The sequence below is a fragment of the Hyperolius riggenbachi genome, chromosome 7, assembly GCF_040937935.1.
Source record: "Hyperolius riggenbachi isolate aHypRig1 chromosome 7, aHypRig1.pri, whole genome shotgun sequence".
Lineage (NCBI taxonomy): Eukaryota > Metazoa > Chordata > Amphibia > Anura > Hyperoliidae > Hyperolius > Hyperolius riggenbachi.
In genome coordinates, this window is record NC_090652.1 from 284,989,095 (window position 1) to 285,009,931 (window position 20,837).

Consider the following 20,837-nt stretch of genomic DNA (forward strand, 5'->3'; position numbering starts at 1 on the left):
TTATCCAGTGTATCCAGTGTTCTGGGTTTAATTATCTGATACTTCAATCTAAACCTTAGATGTCATATTTATTTTCTTTTACCTTCACTTCACCACGAAGGGGTTTTTACCCTAATGGACAAGAGTGAGTTTCACCTTTCAGTGCTCATCCCTCATTTGCCAATAGCTTAATCACTACTAATTACAATGAAATGATCTATATCTTGTTTTTTTAACCATCAATTAGGCTTTTGGGGTTGCTATGTGTTTTCAGTAATTACTTTATTTTCTATGCATTTTAAAGGGGAAACAAGGGAAAAAAATGGAAAAAAAACCACTTTCTCCAATTTCCATCCCCTTTAGTTTTAATATAAACACTGCTACTGTACATAAAACCCACACATTTTATCTGCCTATTTGTTCTGGTTATCACAAAATTTTAATTATGTCCCTAGTACAAAGTATGGTGACAATATGTTGTGTTTTATTTCTTTACTGATGTCCCATGCATGCGCGGGAGCCCCATTTTAGCAGGATTCTGGTGCGGAGCTATGCCCCCTTACAGAAACGGGCCCTTTCTATATGAGATAGAGAAAATGCTCAGCTCAAACAGGGCTCCACTGGGTCTTTTTGCTAATAAGATGTATTAGGGCATTTTATCTTAACTTAAAGTGGATCTGAGATAAACTTTTACTCATTGCATAATTGTGTTCCTTTCATATAGTTTATAAGGCATTCCTCAAGCCAAATACTTATTTTGTTTTGTTTTAATACTCTAATTCCCTATAAACTAAACAAGCCTTACCCACAGCTTCTTCAGAGAGCCTTGGCACTCTCAGCCTTAGTAGCAAGGGCTTATGGGAGCTCAGTCTGGACAGGAGTAGGAGGAGGTTACTAGCCAGGTATTTCAGAGGCAGAGGGGAGGAGGGAGTAGGAGAGGGGAGTGGGAGGTACAGATCAGCTTGCCTGTGTGTAATGTGACAAACAGAACATGGCTGCCCTCATTGTATCACAGGAATGAATAATCATAAACTGTTGAAGCTGTTTGCAGCTAGATTTTCTGAGTAAACTATCTAAACTTTAGATAAGATATATAAACAAGTTACTGGTTATAGTTTTTCATCTCAGATCCGCTTTAATTAGAGTACCTTATAGGTGATTTATTTACACCAGAGTTGGACTTTAATGCGAGATCTTTGCCTAATCCCTCTAATGCTGACCTAACTCTGTGTCCAGTAATGAAATGCTTACTTTATCTGATTACGTGCCTTTATGCCCTCACTAACAGCTGTAACTATTATTTATTGAGCTAATAATGATTTCCAGATCTATTTTTATATCGGCATGTAGACCGGCCCACTGCATGACAACCTATGGCCATAACCCGTGTTTGCTAAAAAGCTGTGTACTGTCTTGCTTAATTATCTGTAGCATCTTATTCAGCAACAAGGAAGGTCAAACAGATCATAAAGCGGGTTTTTTTGTGACACGCAGTTCCAGAAGCAATGAAAATTAATGAGAAAGATTTACTGTATCCAGACTAATTGTTCAGCACCAGCGTCTGGATGCTCAACTGTTGCTAACACAATTGTAGAATTTTAAGAAATGTTCCTGTACACCGTAAAAAACATGAGAGAATGTCTTCAGTTTAACTACATTGAAACTAATGTTAAAATGACGGAGGTGATTTGGCTTACGTAGACCACAGAAAGCTCCTATTGTTGCCCGAGGAAGCAGGATGACACCCACAAAATGCTTTACATTCATCTGTGGAGTGTTTTTTGAATAAAGAATATTTTACAGTGAATACAAATTGTGGTGTCTACTTAAAGGGAAGAAGGGAGGTGAGTCCACCACTTCCTCCTTTTTTTTTTTTTAACGTTTTTAAATATTTCATCCTGAATTGGCACCTCTGTTATTTAAGCTGTAATGTTAACCACTTTCTCCACCACTGCAGTATATCTACGTCCTCTGTAACTTCATCTAAGCCACGAGTCAGTAGATATACGTCTTGTAGCAGAAGCAGTGCTGTGCAGGATTGGGATTACTCTGCACATTTCTGACACTATCTGATGCAGCACTAATTGGTGAACAGGAATATATGTTTCCTGAGCTAATGAGATTGATTTTTACCATTAAAAATATGTTTATTTTCTCAGTTCATAGTGAAAAAATACATCCGTAGCATTATTTCAGAATCAATCGGAATCAAATTCAAACCCTTTTGCTGCCTTATGGCAGATCATATTTAAAACTTTTTAGGATTGTATTTTATTGGATCACATATGTTCTTCTTAATATTCTCTCCCCATTCAACCGTGATGTCGGGTGAGTAAGGTCAAGAAGTGGCACACCTGTCCTTAGGATTTTGGGTGGTATGACCTGGGTGGTTAGCCACACTACCGTACCATATGCAAAAGTAGAAGGAAGCCAGGTCAGCAAACCATAGAAGTTTCAAAAAAGATTTAAGCTTTACCGATTTATTGCACCATCAGTCCACAAAACTATAGCTGACAATTGTTTTGGGTTCCCCAAGGGGTCCACTTTCTCAAAGCACAGTGTAGACAGATACCATGATGTCAGGATGGGGAGGCAGGACAAGTGGGGTGAACGATGTTCTTGGTTGTCGTTTGGTCAAAGTGATCCACCAGGTGGATCGCTGGCTGAGTGGCTGAGGAGGGTCGGGGCTGCTGTACACATGCTGGATTTTCTGCGGAGGTGATCATTATGGGCCGCCTTGGCTAAGTTTCTTCTAGCATGTATGCGGAGCTCAAGGCTGGTAACACGATACAATTTCCCATCCGATCGACGGATAATCTGACGGGAAGTTGTAACGTGTGTACATGTCCAAACTCCTCATAAGCGATAAAGGGATCAATTTTCCGATAACTTTGTGAAATCAATCCCTTTATCAATCACAAACCGATCAGTCAGGTCTGAAATAATTGTCCGATTCCAGTCGATCGGACCGGATGTTGTATCGTGTGTTCCCAGCATTAGATCAAAGTGGAGACATAACTTGTTAGATTCTTTGATGGATAGTTCATTGAGCTTTATAAAGAGCCGTGGAAATGTAAATTATAAAGCCATTAATTATAATATTATGTAGGATTCTCCAAGGTTCACCAGCTGCAGAGAGCCTTCAAAAATGGACCCATAAGCTGTTGAATAAATGAATTTCATATTACTGTAAGCCTTTAGGAAACGCCTTCCCTAGTTCCTGTCCAGACAGGAAATGGATAAATGTCTTTAACAGAGACAACAGTGTATAACTGATGAGGTAATATGGCGAAGAACATCTTTGTTATTGTTGATTCTCACCTTCCCTTGTGACACAATTGGCTCCAATTTGAGCAAGCATGTGGTGTCACAAGGATAAGAAGCGAGTAGATTTCTGATAAATACATTTCTGAATTCTGAAAGATCTTTCTCCATTAGGAACAAAGGCACAACAAAAGTGATTGATGAAGGTGCACAACTTTGATGCCTAATTTGTGTATTATACCTGATGCAAGTGCTAGGTTATATGGTAGCCCAAATTAAACAACACCTGGCAATAAAAAGGGAACATCTGGAGTAGGCTGATGACCCTTCTTGGAACCAAAAACACAGAGACCCCAGGAGCCACGTAAATTGCATTATGTAATTGCACCAGATTTTGTGGATAAATATAAAGGAAAGGTATTCACAAATAAGGGATGCAATACTTACTGACAACCACAAATTATAAGCATGTGAGAAAGGCCCATCTTTACTCAGGTCTAAGAGCTTGTAAGAGAAGGGAAGGTAACACTTTAAAAAGGCTGCCAATAGTTCCAAAGGAACTTAAATTAAACCCCCGACAGTGGAGCTAGAAAATGTGCTGTGATTGGAGGGAAATGGCGCCCCCAAAATGATGAAACGTTAACCGTAAAATATCAGTAATCATGTTACCGATATATGAACATTGACCAGAGTTATTATATAATTATTTTGTATTTATATAGCGCCAACATCTTCTGCAGCGCTGTACAGAGTACATTGTATTATCACTTAAAGTGGACCCAAATTAAAAATACAAGATTTCAGAAATAAAATCTATTTTCTAAATTATAATAATAAATAGCAGCCTTTTTTCAGTTGCATGATGACAAATATAAAATATTTTACATTTATTGTAGGAACCCCTCCCTTCCTTTCAAATTGCCAGACAAAATCCGGCAAACTGGTGGAGTAGGTGGTGTCCGGCAATGGAGGAATTGCTAATGGCTGCCCCCAGTATAAGCCTAGTTATTAAAAGAGAAGGCTGAAGAGCATGCACTGAAATGCTCATAGGTTTGAAGGAGTGTTTGTTTATCTTTGTATGTGTTAGAGTGGTGCAACTAAATATTTTTATTAAAAAAAAATGTTTGGTTTGGGCCCGCTTTAACTGTCCCTCAGAGGGGATCACAATCTAATCCCTTCCATAGTCATATGTCTATGTATGTATGGTGTAGTGTATGTATCATAGTCTAGGGCCAGTTTTAGGGAGAAGCCAATTAACTTATCTGTATGTTTTTGGAATGTGGGAAGAAACCAGAGAGCCCAGAGGAAACCCACACATACACAGGGAGAACATACAAACTCCGCGCAGATAGTGCCATGGGTGGGAATCGAACCAGGGACACAGCGCTACAAGGCATGAGTTCTAACCACTGTGCCACCGTTCTGCCCAGAGTTGATGTCACTGTTTAGGGTGCCCCCTACTGGAAGGAGGAATCAAACAATGAACACACTTTTCCACATTAAATTGTAACACAAAGTTTTTGATGGAGGAGAAAAAAATGTGTCATAAGTATCAGGCAAAAAGTTTACAGGTTATGCTATAACATCGAGCCATTTTGCTACTTTCACCTCTGAGTAGCACAACAAGGTGGCCTTATGGGAATAATGATGAATGTGGCAGGTGCAATAATTTGCTAATTAAGCTCATTTTTTTTTTTTTATAAGTTATTTGTTGATTGCCAGAACAATTCTAGATTCCAAGGACAATATTCATCAGAATATAGAATGTTGTGTAAACACAAACAGAGCTGAACAGAATATAATAGCTGTGTATAACGATCAAAAATGCTTCCTATAGACATATATTTTTAAATGTTTATTAACGGATTACGGACCTTGTGTCTCTGGCCCGAATCCTTTTAGCAGCCCCGCCTAAGTTATCTCATGCATGATAACCTGAGGCAGAACTGCTGCAGTTGGCTATACTTAGGGTGGACCCCCCAGCATAACGCAGATTAGTGCAGGAAGCGTTTTATCTACCTGAGTGCAAGTTCGGCTCACCTCTTCCACCACCGAGTGGTCCTGTACCGCTGACATTCTACCGATCACATGATATGACGTGTCTTCAGGATCCAAAGGAGGATTTCAGCGTTACAACGCAGCTTGTGGTGAAAGATGAGACCTGATCCTGGGTCCACATCAGGTAAATATCAAATGTTGCTCTGCATTAGACTTAGGGAGGCACACTGGCAGGCTGGGAAGGCACAAAATATTGGGGAACCTCATGTAAAAAAAAAAAAAAAAGGCAAACAAAAGGAAGTGTGGCATAGATTTTACTACGGATGGTCCAGAGGTAGTTACGTTGAGATTTTGCAGTATCCTAACAGCACAGAGGACAACAGTGATTGTCTTGCCCAGTGCATCAAAAGAACCAGAAAGAGCTCTACACTTTAGTGCAGCTGGCTGCGGATGTGCATTACTCACTCCCATGTCAGCAGCAGCTGACAGCACAGCACTGCTAGGCAGGCAGCAATGAAGCATATGGAGAGCTGTACAAGACACCAGAAAACATCACACTAATCCCAGATACTTTAGTGTAAAGCACCCTACAAATACATAAGTTTGCTTATTCACTTCTCACCAGATTCGTTCACTCTGATCAAATCTGCTGGAAATCTATGCTACAAAAATAAAAGGTCATTTTCTGATCAATAATGGCCTAACATTGATCAGAAGCTTTGACTGGACTAGTATATCGACAGGACTGTCAGTCGATTTCTAGGCCATAGCATTGCATTGCATTGAACAGTGCAATGGGGTAGTTTGATCGATTTTCAATAGACTTCCTGCTGGAATCTATTGGAAATCGCTCTGTGGTGTTTGGATAGAATTGATTGCGGGAAAATTCGCGTTTGCACGCGAAAACGCTATCGTTTCGCGCGAAAATTCGTGATCGCGCGCAATGCGAAAACTCGCGCGAAAACGGCCGTGCTAACAGTTAGCACTCTTTTGTGAATCAAGCCCAATGTATTTTTGTTACTGTTTTCAGAACATTTTATTATTTTCCCCTCTGACTGGCCATGGTAATCTCTTTAGCAGGTGGTTAGATTTTACCTTAGCATGCCTCGATAAGAGGCATGCATCGACACCTCGCCTGCTTATGATGTCATAGGGAAGGGCGGCAGGTACCACCAGTCAAATGGGGTACTGGGATACAGGAATGCATGGACCAGGAGTGTAGTGTGTTCCAGGAAGGTGGTTGGATAGCAGAGAGGAGGCAGGGGCCTTGTGGCCCAAACTGTCCAAACGCCACCCCCTGTATTTTGCTGCCTGAATCACGTGATTCAATTGGCTTCATGGAAGGTCCATCCCTGTTCAGGGGACATCTGTACACACAAAACATCTTCATGCCAAGTGATCAACGGCAATCATTGGGGGCGGAAAAATGAAATGAATTCTAAGATATGTACATAATTTAAATCTCTATGCAAATAGCATGGCCATTCTCTGTGCTCCAGCCAGAATAGCTGCACTCTCCCACTTGTAGAGCACTTTCTGGGACATGAATCACTAAAAAGCTGATTACCATTTGCTTGCTAACAACCTAAAAATTATGAGCCTTTGTTTCTGGAATTAAAGCTCGTCTCAGTGTTGACAAATGACTTAGCAGCATTCATTTTCTTTTGAACAAAATACCATTAAAAACCCATTTAGCTCTTTATTCATCTGTTAATAAAAATAAATGCTAGATGACACTCTCCCTCTCCACGCTGTAATTTCGGCGCCCCATTTACATGCATTATGTTGAAGCCAGGCTCATTTGCAAGCTGCGCATGTTAAGTGCGTTCATCTGCGCTTTCTTGTTTTACTAGTGAACCACAGCTGTCCGGGGGATCAGTTCAAGTGCCAGAGTAACCGCTGCATTCCCAAGAGGTGGCTGTGCGACGGCGCCAACGACTGCGGGAATAACGAAGATGAATCTAACGAGACCTGCTCAGGTAAGATGGGACTATTAATGGCACTTGTCGCTCTCGAGGAACCTTGATGATAAAACAAGTGCTTTTTAGGGATGGTCGGAAATGCCGATTTCAGATTCCACGGAAAATTTGATTTCCGCACATGCTGATTTCCATAACTGCGTTATACCAACGGTAATCTGATTTTCGAATTCCAAAACTGTATTGGTTTTACAAGGACATCTGCAAAATATTACAAATTCCTTTAAAAACCAATACTTTACTTTACAGTATACTTGCGAACAGTTCATTGGCTAAATACTTCAGAACGCGGAAGCATTCAACCAATGAGAGAATGGAGAATTTTTAAAAAGGAAAACAGATTGCCACGGTACCGTAATTATCGGCCATTCAAAAGACTCGAACATTACCGAGTATTTTAGAGTCTTTTGATTGGCCTAAAATTTCCGTGGTTTACCGATTTTCACCACATTCTCTGGTTGGGCAAATATTACTGAGTATTTGCAATTTTTTGTGGCACCGCATTGCACTGCCAAAAACAGGCCTTCAGGGAACACTGTGTTAGTACACGGTGTTCCCTGTCTGGCAACCTTCCAAGTAGGAAGTGACGCATGCTTGTGGTCTCTTCCTGCTTCGGGTATGCGGAAGTGATGCATGCTTGTGGTCTCTTCCTGCTTCGGGTATGCGTAAGTGCGCGGAAGCATATTGTTAAAAAACACTTCAAATATATGCATGCCGTGACGTCGCAACACCAACTTTTTAAAAAGCCCTGCGTCGCCATAGACTAACGTCTTCCGGGCCAACGCAAATCACCGCAGATCACACACGGTAATGTAGTTCTGTGCTAGCGTTAGATTAGGGACTCCGGCGCAGCATACCGCAACATGAGAAGTATGACCTTCCCCATAGGGATACATTAGGCTTAGTGAAATGGCCCTGAAGGAAGTCAACTGACAGCCAGAGCTGAAAATAACAATATTTGTTGGAAAGCACTACATACAACGCGTTGCGCTGGCTGAATCCTGCTCCCTCAGGTTAATATCGAAGTATCTGTTTATGATAATCAGGGTAGCATGGAGCGCTTATTTTATCCTGTCACAGTAATGTCTCGTTACAGTAATATAATATGTTTAAGATTTCTAACAGGAATTAGAAAACCTACAGGCCACAAAAAGGCCAATGGATAGAGAATCAAGCCCTTAATAGCACTCATTATATCTGTACATGAATTTAACTGGAGCATATTTTTGCATAATTTTGCTTTCCTGTGAAACATAATGGCACTCACTGCCTTGTTTGGATTTACACCATATTTCTGGCTCGGGTGTCAATTTTAGAATCTATTTTGGCCTGTAAACCACACAAAAGATTCTACTGGTTAATGGCTTTAGCTTTAGCACGTATTACAGCAGAACTAAAGTCTAAGTAAACAGCCCCATATACAGCTTAGTATTTGTAATAAACTTTGAAATCCCTAGCTTTTCATATGACACACTCCTAAAGCCCATCGTCTGCTACCAGATGGTATATTTAGAATCATGTCCAACTGTTACATGTCTGTGTCAAATAGCCTTTTTGCTGCGGAAAGCCCATTTTAAAAATATGCAGCTAATCTAAAAGAGTTATCAACATCAACAAAGAAAAAAGGGCATAAGTTTGTCTCAGATCTGTACATAGTGATGTGTACAGCGTGAAAGTTTGTGATCATAAATGCCAGACTAAACGGGATGCTTTTCAGTTTTGATTTAAAAGTGTCCAGGGTTGGAACTGTCTTGATTAAGTTTGGCAAGGCATTCCACAGGGTAGGGGCAGCATGACAGAAAGCTCCGGCTCGAAAGGTTTTTAGTTGGACTCTGGGGGTAGTCAAGTTATTGGGCCCTTTTGATCTCAGGTTATGGGAGGTGTGACATATTTGCAACAAATCCTTCAGGTATCCAGGGCTAGGTCTTGTAGGGATTTGAATGTTAGCATGCCGATTTTGGAAAGGATTCTCAATTTTATGGATAGCCAGTGTAGTGAGCAAATGATTGGTGTGGCAATTGGCTTGATAGCAGTCTTTTGGCAGCATTCTGTACTAGCTGCATGCAGTGTAGGTCGTTATTTGGAAGGCCTGCATAGAGGGCATTGCAATAGTCCAGCCGTGATGTGATGAAGGCATGGCGGGAATCAATGATTTGCCTTTTTTTTTTTATCTTGGTACAAATTTTGTAGCAAGTTGAACTCAGCCTGAAACTGGACTAATGCTGGGCATACAGCATGAGATTTTTTGGCAGATAAATGGTTCAATAGATAATTTCTGACAGGTCCGATCTGATTTTCGATCGTTTTTCTGATTTCTCATAGAATTGAATGGAAATCGATTGGAAAATTGATCGGAAAATTGATCTGACAGTAAATCTGAAGAGAAATCTCATTGTATATCCCCAGCATAACACAGTTGCTATAGATTTTGATTGACCCAATCCCAAGGCTTATACAAATACAACAAAATGTGAGCATTGTGCTAGAAAACTAGCATCTCACTTATCAGTGGTTATCAGCATGCACTGTGGATGGGGTATATACTGTTGTATGGCTCCATCTTGTCATATTGGCCTCAATTCACTAAGCATATCTCCTGTCTCTAATAACGTTTCTAGAGTTATCACCATGGTGATAAGGCATGTAGTATTCAGGAAACATTTTACCTCATGCAAACCTAAAGTTAAGGTGAGATCTCCAAAGTTAACTCTTCAATCCTTAAAATAACTCCAGTATTCTAAAGTTAAAGACATGAGGCTATTAATTAACCATGTGTGAAAAACACTGCAGAGGAGGTAACTTAACTACAGAGGGAGCAACTTAAAGAACGAAGAGATAAGATAGATAACTCTCTTAGGGCTGGTGCACACCAAAACCCGCTAGCAGATCCGCAAAATGCTAGCAGATTTTTAAACACTTTTTTTTATTTTTATAAGGCGTTTTGCTAGCGTTTTGCGGATTGCTGCAGCGGATTTCAGTATAGTAGATATATTGTTACAGTAAAGTTGTTACTGAACAGCTTCTGTAACAAAAACGCCTGCAAAACCGCTCTGAACAGGCGTTTTTCAGAGCGGTTTGCGTTTTTCCTATACTTAACATTGAGGCAGAAACGCACCCGCAATCCAAAAAAATGCCTCACCCAGGCATTTTTCGTTTCTGCAAAACGCCTGCCGCTCTGGTGTGCTCCACCCCATTGAGATACATTGACCAAGCAGATCCGCAGCCGCAAGCGGATCTGAAAACGCCCAAAAAGCCGCTCGGTGTGCACCAGCCCTCACAGTGTGATAGTTATGTTTTCTCTTGCCTTATTATCTCCAGCATGATCTTAGTGAATTGAGGCCAATATTAGACTACAAGAGGGCGGAGCACTGAGTAACTAAGATTGCAGCCAACTGCTAAGGAAGTCTGTGCTGCAGAAAGTGGCTGATTGGTGCTTTACTAACATATAATAGAATGAAGTCAATTATTTAGGATATCCACTTTTACAACTATTTTCTTGGTGTCAGCATCAGAAACACTTCCTAAATCTGTAGATCGCTTTACATTGGTGTGAAGCCCATCCTCCCAGTGATGTCAAGCAGCGTTGCTTGCAAATTTTTGCCACAGTCATTTTCGCATTAAAAACGCCATTTTCAGTTTCGAGAAACATTTTGTTAAAATAGCTTGTATTTTTGCATTTTGTCACAAAAATGCGAAAAAAATTCAGACGTGGAAAATCACTATTTTTACTGTGAATTTTTTTTTGCGTGAAAGTGCAGAAAATTCATTTATTTTCCCGCAAAATTTTCAAAAAGTGGAAAAAAAGCATAAAAAAATATACTGGTATATATATAGTCAATGGCATTTCCGCTCAATATTTTTTGTGAAAATGAATGCGAAAAGAATATTGGCATTTTCTCTCATAACTAATCACAAGCGTAGGCTGATTAGCTATGTACCCTTCTTCTTCTAGTGCACTTTGGGAGTCCAGGGCCATAAGCAATTCTTTGCTTAGGTGATATCACAACTTCTAAATAAAATGACTTTTAAACCACCAGCAAGCAAACAAATACTCAACATAATTTTGACATATTTTTCACCTACTTTTTGATACATTTTTTCATTGAAACATGCTAAAAAGTTATTTTAAATCGAAGATGAAACATTTTCTCCTAGGAGAAAGCTCAGGAGAAAAATGGAATTGCATATGGGCCCTGGTGTTTTTTCTATTCAGCTCAGATCACACACAACACCTAATTATTCTCAGCTCTGCAGGTTGCTAGCACTAAAGATGTTGCCACCTGTAATACATTTCAGAATGTAAATCGGGGTGAGGAAAGATTTTATAGTGGCCAATGGGCATACATTGACTGAATAATTTATAAATAATTATTGTAAAAAAAAAAACAACAATTTTCTTCATTACGTCATTTTTACTACAGGTCCTCTTTCAGCACCAAAATAGACTAGCATCTCTCTATTCCATACTGAAATCTGCTGCTCGATACTTATACCTCTTCTTGCTCCTTCAGCTACCCCTTCCAATGCACAATCTTTCTCTTCCATACATCTCCTCAATAATTTTCTAACACCAACCCAGCTGTGACCTGTGCTCTGAGTACAACCTTCTTCTGTCCTCCAACAGAATCACCTTCTCACAGTTATGTATACAGGAGACCTAACAAAGTTCTTCCATCCTCCTAAGCGCCCTTCAAAAATGCATTCATCACTCTCAAACTTTTGAAATACTTAAAGAACCTCTGTCGTTAAAATCTTAAAATGTAAAATATATGTAAACATATGCAATTAAGAAGTATGTTTCTTCCAGAGTAAAGTGAGCCATGGATTACCTTTCTCTACATTTCCAGATGTAATTTTACTATTTGGCCACAATATGCTCTCGCAGCTCACTTCTGCATGCGTAGTATTACTACACAAAGCAGAAGTAAAGTGAAGATGGGACAGAAGGGGATTTGTGAAAGACGGAGCCATCTCGTTGACAGTGTATATCTTTCATACAGGGACTTAGATCATTGAATGGGAATGGTGTTCCCATTCATTGATCTCCGGGCTAACGGAAAGTGGCGGGAGAGCACGCAATTGTGCGCCCGGCTCAGCAGCAGCTGTGCAGGCTATCGGGACAGAAATATCCGGCCAGATAGAATTAAGTGGTTAAAAAAGGACACCTTGTGTGTATGGGGAGTTGTCCAGAGGCTTATTACACCTCCCGTGCTCCGGGTCACCCTTTGTTCTCTACCATTTTCTCTGTTCTTTCCCTCCTGGTCAGTGACCTCCGACCCAGGCATACTACACACAGCGCATGTGCAGTATGCTTGCTTGGGTGCCTTGTGCACTCGCGTCATATGGGGTTGCCAAGAAGCATAGTCGTAAGGCACCCAAGCAGACATACTGCGCATGCGCAGTGTAGTAGTCTGGGTCGGAGGTCACTGAACACGCTGACCAGCAGGGAAGGTATGGAGTACTTTGGAGGAGAACGGAGGGTGACGCCGGGGCATGGGAGGTGTGGTAAGCCTCTGCACAACTCCACACACAGACACAGAAGATGTGCATTTTTAAATACAGTTAGCGCTAAGGTATCCTTTAATGCAAACTTCAGAAAAATTGTCAAACAAACTTTCCCCTAAGGGGTTTTCTGAATAGGAAGAGCCAAGATTCGCCAAGATAGAGGCGGTGCCCTTACCCATTACACTATTGAGCCACAGCTATAAACAATAATATAGAATAGACCAGGAGCCATTTGACTTCCTTATAAAATGAATTCCTAAGCTAGTTCAGAAGTTTTCCTACGGTATTAGCGTTCCATTACAAAGTCATGCAAACTTGGATCTCCCCTTTAACTGTAACAACTTTTATCTAAACTCCCCACAGCCCTCCACTGGGTCCATTTGTGTTACAGTACACCTTATCCAATTGTCGAGGAACAGAGTGCCCATTACTAAAGCTGAAAAATCGATGGAGTGTGTTAAAGCCCTCAGGAATGCTGGAAAACAAGTTTAACTGTGTTTTTTCCCTCTTAGATAATGATCATTTTTCTCCTCTTGTTGACAATAATCTCTAAAGGCATTTTTGTTACCAGCGTGGCCATGTGACCCTTTTACACGAGTGATCAGAAAATGGCATCGGAGACTGCACGCTGCACTTAGAGGACATTACGATAATAGCAGGACTAGCCAATAATGTAACTAGGTAGTTAAGGTCTTTGGCTCTAGCTAGCTAGGGTGAACCACAGTTTACTGCTAAAAGGAATCAGCCAACACCAAAAATCCTTCTCAATTAGGCCTACATCATCAACACTAAGATGGCATCATGTAGGTCATTTCTATAAAACAGATTGATTGTTGCGTTTTTTCTGCCTCGTTATGTTGTCAGGTTTATTGGGATTAATGGTTAACTTTGTCCATTCAGAAGGCTTCCAAGGAAACCTCTAAACAAGATCTGCCACAGTTTCATTTAATACATTTAATCCAATTTTTGTGTGAATTAGGCATGAAAAATATAATATGATGCAGGCTTTACAAAATAAAAAAAGACCTGCTACACCAATGCATAGCTTCTCATTTCCTCCATAGCAATCTACAGTTGTCTCCTCACTCCTCAAGTTAGCATGAAGAAGGATTACTCATTGATAGGCTAATAGGCTGAATAGGCTGATAGGCTAATAAATGCAGATTTTTACAAAAATACAGATTTTATGCAAATATGTTTTGTTTGGAATTGGACCAATGAAATGCAGCAGCAAGTGGTCCAGTTCCACGCTACACAAATTTACATAACATGAGCATAAATATGCATCAAGCAGCATACCAGTTTTTTTTCATCTTGGTTTCATCTGCAAATGCAGTCATTCTAGAGGGTTGTTAGCTCTAACATGACTGAGTCTGTTACGAAGCCAGGTAGGCTGTTGACCCTGACACCAGTGGTATGTGTGGGCTCTCCTGGGATGCGCAGTCTAAAGGTGCATACACACATCCAACTTGACGCCTGATTGTCATTTAAACTGGTCGTTTAAACAACTTGAAGTGCAAACAAGAAGTCAAGTCATTCAAACGTCCTGTACACACTGACCAACAAAGCGGCTGATATCCTAATTTACATGTCATTTAACCAACTTGATAATGGACAGTGGACTGGATAGAACAATGGACTAGATTAAACAAATGATCAAACGACTATGTTTGAACGTCTATTAGTTGGACAAACGACTAGAAGTCACTTGTACACATGTTGGTCCAACTGATCTGCCAAGCGTTTTGGGCAAACCGGCTGTTATCAGTAGCTCGACTGCACATACACACGTTCAACTTGCCATTCAAACGACAAGGCTGATGACAAGCTGGGCGGAAAATCAGGACGTGTGTACATACCTTAAGTGGCTACAGGTCTTCACCAGGGCATCCCGCAAGGGATGATGAGCCACTACCCCTAGTGGGCAACAAACTACTTTGCTGATCCCCAGGATTGCCCCACCAGAGGCAGAGATGTGGGAGGCTGGATGTGAAGTCGTAAAGTAGTAGATAGTTCAAGGCAGGCGTAATCAGTGACAGGCAATAGGTCGAAGCAGGCAGTCATAATCAGTGGCATGGAAACAGGTCAAAAGGTAGGCAAACGTAAGTCAAGAACAAGCAAGGTCGGCAACAGGAAAGACGGATCAAAATCAGAACGAGCCGGGGTCAGGAATGAGAGATCAATTACAGCGTAAGGCACCAGTAATACCAGCAAGCTGGAATGAAGTAACAGCGCTGGACAGCTGTTACACCTCACCCTATATACCAGATTTGAATCTGGCGGCTAATTTTCACATTACCATGAATACGTTCACGCGTCACTGCTCCCCGGATGCACGCGCATACCACAACAGTGTCCCCAAAGCCTTCCGTCATCTATAAAAGCTAGCGTGCGCACGTGCGTAAGCTCCCGCGGGAAGCCAAGGACAGAGGCCTTGACAGAGTCACAATTCTTCCTGCTTTGTGCAATCTATGGAACTAATTTCTCAAGCAAAAAGAAGAGAATGTTACTTGGATTATACTGGGCAGCGGTAACCTTAGAGAGCACACCAAAAAAAGTACTGATTTTGTGTTTGGAAAGTATTATTCTACCTTCTGAGCAAATTTTAGATATTCATAGCTGCAAGCAGACAAAAATGAAAAATATATTTTTAATAACATTAAAGCCTCAGATCAGGCTTTGTTTCTTCACTGCACTACATACAACATCATTTCAATTAATTTAGCATTAAGCATGTTTTGTAAAGCAAAGCCATTTTGCATAATGATAAAAGGAAAACACCCTCTAAATCAATGTATCACCAATGCATTAAAGTACTTGTTGAGCATCACCTCAGCAACTAACAACCGCCTGCTCATTCCCTGTAAGTCTGAACCACCCGAGCCCCTTTAGTCGCAATGGAATGCAGGGAGGGGAGTGATTGACATGTCATAGCAACTGCAACAGAGCTGGATGTGTTTTAAAGGGACACTATGACCAAAACTGTAACAATAAAAATACATCTGTATATACACATATAAAATGCACAATTGTTCCATACTAAAAGGCTCTGTAAATAACTTTATTTCTATGTAGCTTTCACTTTCACACAGAAAGTAATTGTAGTGGTTGGAGACAACCGAAAAATGTATAATGGAAATAAAAGAATAAAAAACAGTATAAAAAGGAGTTAAAACCCATTTAAAGAGAATCTGAAGGCAAATTAAAATAAAAAAAAAAAAAAAAAAAAAACTTACCTAAAGAGAAGGACTCTCGGTCATATAGATCCTTCCTGTTCCTTTCCTGAGTCTCCTCGCCCTGTTGTTCCTGTGCTGGCTCCCCTGGTAGGCCCCTTCTACACTTAATCAGTTGCTCTCAGTTATAACTGAAAGAGAACTGATTTTCAAACTAATGCCCATGTTTTCCTATGGCACCTTTCACACTTAACACGTTTTAACTAAAATCTTCTTCCCAATGCACTGCTATGGAAAAAACACGTACCAACGCATACTAACGCACACCAACTGATTAAGTGTAAACGGGGCCTTAGCTCTCTTCCGCTTTAGGTGGGCTTCGGGAGCACTCGGCTCCCAAAGACAGGCCGCTCTATACTGGGCATGCGTGTGCGCCCTTTTTCACACACTGGCGTGTGCGCAGTACAGAGTCGCCCGTCTTCAGGAGCACTCAGCTCTCAAAGACTTCCGAAGCTTCCCGCAGCGAGAGATTTAAATGGAGGAGCCTGCGGGGGAACGAGGGGATGAGGAGAACAACAGGAAGGCTCTGTAGGACCCACAGCCCTTTCCTCTCCTTAGGTAAGTATGTTTTGTTTTTGTTTTTTTTATTTGCCTTCAGATTCTCTTTAAGTACCGTAAGTGTTTTTAATCTTAGTGATTTGACCTCCTACCAACAGGTTTTGGACTAGTCCATCTCCTCATCGGGGATTCTCAGGGTTTTTTCTATTTTCAAAAGCATTTAGGGCTGGTTCACACCTAGGGCATTTTGCGGGTTTTTTTTTTAGCGCTGACGATTTAAAAAAAAACGCCCTAAAATCACTTGTGCAATGAATCCTTATAGGATAGTTCATATCAGCAAGTTTCAGCTGCATTTTGCTCAGCAAAGCGCTGCCTATACCATTTTTAGGGCGATTTTGCTACAATGGAAGGTATAGGAAAAGCACAAACCGCTCACAAAATCGCTTCATGCAGCGATTGCATTCACACTTTTAAGAATAAATGCATTGTATTTATTCTTTTCCGTCAGGGAGTGGAAAAAAAAATCACTCACAAAATCGTAAAAACGCAGAGCCCTGAATTACCGCTACGCGGTGTGAGCATAATAGCATTGCTGCTATGACGGCACCCAGCTTCAGCGCCTGGCTCTGAGCCACACGCCGAGATGTACTGATTTGTTAAACAGGAACTGCAGTAAAAATAACATAATGAATAAAATTGTTTATTTTCATTTATAGATTATTTAGTCAGTGTTTGGCCATTGTAAAATCTTTCCTCTCCCTGATTTACATTCTGAAATGTATCACAGGTGACATCTTTAGATCTGACAGTTGATCTGTACGGAATGTTAGTTACAGAGTGTTCTATGCACAGAGGGAGATACTGCTTGCTTGGCAGTTGGAAAAAGCCAAACTGTCAGGGCCTTGGTCCTGACATCACACTGTGGGAGGGGTTTACCACAATATCAGCCATACAGACCCCACTGATCTATTCGAGAAAAGGTAGCGCTTTCTTGTGGGAAAGGGGAGAAGGGGTATCGGCTACTGATTGGGATGAAGTTGAGCCCCTGGCTCAAGTTCCTCTTTAAATAGTGTAATTGGGTAGACTGTGGGGCAAAGGTGATCATGGAATATCTTGGGGAACAAAGACATTAATTTAATATATTCGTATTATGAGATCAGTGACACTTTTAGCTGAGGCTCATAAAACAACCGTTAATTGTTTTTTTTGTCATTTGTGGGGAATTAATTACCTGCATAGCAGTTCCCATGCTTCACTGATATGCCCGAGAAGCTGAATTTTTGTACTGAACAAGCAATTAAATGAAGAAAGCTCATAAACTCTCATTAGCAGGACAGTTTTACACTACACGGTTCAGAAAATGATTCTGCAAAGTTTGTTGACATGAGCAGCAGACAGGTAGAGCTCACTGCGTCGTGGGCAAGGTCGCCCCCTTATTTCTGAGCTCCGCTAAATTACCGGCCTTCTGGGAACACCGAAGATCTCAGCTGAGCTTCCTGCGCCTCTTCCTTTACACAAATACATAAAAGAGAGGCTAATGGAGCATAAACAACCATAAGTAACAATTAAACAAGTCAGTCTGCAAAAATAAGTTTCACCTTTTATTGCATTATTAATAATTGACATAATATGCTTCCCAGCAGTGTACTCTCTGGTTGATTAGCATACTGTAGAGAAGGTTAGAGGGGACAGAGATGTGCAGTGTAGACATATTGCAGGGAATATCGGGAGTTCCCTTACAAACGTTGAGATGTGCCACGGTTTCAGAGTAGAGTTATAACAGAAATTTGTTTGTTTTTTTGACAGTGTCTTTCCAGCTTTGGACATTAGAGTAGGGATCACCAGTGCCGGTTCCAGACTTTTTATTGCCTGAAGCAAAAGAAGCAACTGTGATTGGCAGGTCTGATTCTAGCACCCCCGCCTAATTGGTCACGTGCCAAAGCTTCCCCTCTGACTGGTCATGGTGATCTCTCACCGGTGATGAGCCTGCCCTTAATAAGAGTCATAGATCGACCCCTCACCTGCTTATGATGTCATAGGAAAGGGTGTCAGGTACCACTGGTTAAATGAGGGTGGGGATTCAGGGATGTATGGATGAGGAGGGTAGTGAGTGTGCCAGAAAGACGGAGAGGAGGCAGGTGTCAGGTCACAGGTGGCCATAAACTGTTTGTCTAAATGCCACCCCCTAGAGGTTGTTGCCTGAATGACATAAATCAGGTGGCTTCATGGTAGGTCCGACCCCTGGGGACCAGAGTGAAGCAATTCATTTGGGTGCCAGCTTTGACAGGCATGCAATAGACACCATTGTTTATATTCTTTACAGCAGGTGCTGAGGTTGTGAGTTTTGCACCTGATACTAGTCGGTGCTGGTAGTAGTACTTCAACTAATGCTTAGAGGTAGGCTATAGTGTAGTTGAAGTAGCCAATCGGCAAGTATTTTGGCTACCAGTCGGTTAGCGTGCTTCGATATTTTAAGTGAAGGGGATTAAGCGTTAGGCAATAGGAGGTGGATTAATGTTAGGTGTTATTCAGAGGGAGGGTCAGTGTTCAAACAGGACAGAAACCGCAGAGGAGATTCCTGAGCTGAGAGATCAAGTTAGAGTTGTGATTGGTCACAGATGAGGGGGAATTAGACAGACTAAACTCTCTAAATACATACAGGGTGCATTTGTCTATGCTTTCCTTCTATCCTGTGCAAGAGTTCAGGTCCACTTTAACAAAACATTTTATACCACCAATCCCCCCTTTCCCCAACTAATAATCAGTATAGTTATAATACAGAAAGGATTATACCTCCTTCTGAGGGGATCTAAGAATTTCATGCCTATTACGTAGACATTTGTGGTTTATCACCATCAACACACCAGATGTCAACTGATCAGCATTCTCTGGATTTAATTCCTCCACAATCTATGACTGTATGAGACCCGATGCACAAACAGCCTAGTCTGTGGCTTTCTGATACATTTTACACGGCACCTGAGTGCACTGAGCACCGGAATGGGAAAAAGGGCTCAAGAGCCCTTACGGAAAAAACAGCACCACCTGTTATAAAAGCTACAATTTGCGGCAAAGGATAGAAACTTGGGCGTGCGGTGCCTCGCTATCCGGAACCTCCTGACGTCAAAATTTACTTAATGGTCTCAATATGCCTCAAGAAAGGTACATTTTGGTGCCCTCAAGTGCCTGATTGGTGGCAGTGAAGGTAAATTTAGGTGCCAGATAACATCTGGTGTTTTTGCGGAAATTGCAGCATTGCACAGCAGGTGTGGAGCAGGGTGGGGGGGGGGGGGTGGGGGGTTTAGGGGGTAGGTTTGGGCGCCTCCTGGGGGGGGGGGTCTTAGGGGTAGGCACCACCAGGGGAGGGGTTTAGGGTTAGGCACCACCAGGGGAAAGGGGCACCTGTAGAGGGAGGGTTGTGTGTGAGAGTATGGCTAGGTTTAGCCATAGTAAAATATCGGTAAACATTACCGATATTTTCCTATTGGAATCCAGCGGTAGACTATTGATAATTGTAGTGAAATTCTACGAGCAGCAATCCCCTGCGCCCTTTTTCCCAGGCACCTTTTCTTATCATGTATGCACCTGAGACACACTGGGTTATTGAAAGCATATCAGTTACCATAATGCTACAATGCATGGCCTCAATTTATAAAGCATTACCGCATGTGGTAATGCTGAGAACAGCAGACTTTACCGACCACTTAGCAATGTGTCAATTCATAAAGGCTATTACCGCATGAAAAGCTGACATTACCGACCAGGGAGATAAATTACCGACTTGGCTGTAGTTACCTCCAACACATGTCAGTAAATTGTCAGCAAATGTCAATTCATAAAGTGGTAAGCCTGACGATAGTTACCGACACCTCTGGTGACGTTTAAACAAGTTACCAACACCTCTGGTGAGGTGTTAACAACGCAAAGTACAGACAGTCGAAGTTTGTGTGAGTCATCTGTGCAGAGAGCCGTCTGTGCGAGTCATCTGTGCAGGCAGGGAAAGCCGTCTGTGTGAGTCATCTGTGCGAGTCATCTGTGCAGGCAGGGAAAGACGTCTGTGTGAGTCATCTGTGCGAGTCATCTGTGCTGGCATGGAAAGTCTGTGCGAGTCATCTGTGCAGGCAGGGAAAGTCTGTGCGAGTCATCTGTGCAGGCAGGGAAAGTCTGTGCGAGTCATCTGTGCAGGCAGGGAAAGTCTGTGCGAGTCATCTGTGCAGAGAGCTGTCTGTGTGAGTCATCTGTGCAGGCAGGGAAAGTCTGTTTGAGTCATCTGTGCAGGCAGGGAAAGTCTGTGTGAGTCATCTGTGCAGGCAGGGAAAGTCTGTGTGAGTCATCTGTGCGAGTCATCTGTGCAGGCAGGGAAAGTCTGTGTGAGTCGTCT

General features: G+C 41.7%; 1 protein-coding gene across 6 annotated transcripts in view; it reads left to right on the forward strand.

The window, feature by feature from the left end:
* Positions 1 to 20,837, forward strand: part of LRP1B (LDL receptor related protein 1B) — a 2,031,260-nt gene that overhangs the window by 1,114,401 nt on the left and 896,022 nt on the right. For all 6 annotated transcript variants that reach the window (XM_068245873.1, XM_068245875.1, XM_068245874.1 and 3 more), the window contains exon 17: positions 7,095 to 7,220. In XM_068245873.1, coding sequence (XP_068101974.1) covers positions 7,095 to 7,220 — 126 coding nt within the window. The remainder of the gene's footprint in view (positions 1 to 7,094; positions 7,221 to 20,837) is intronic.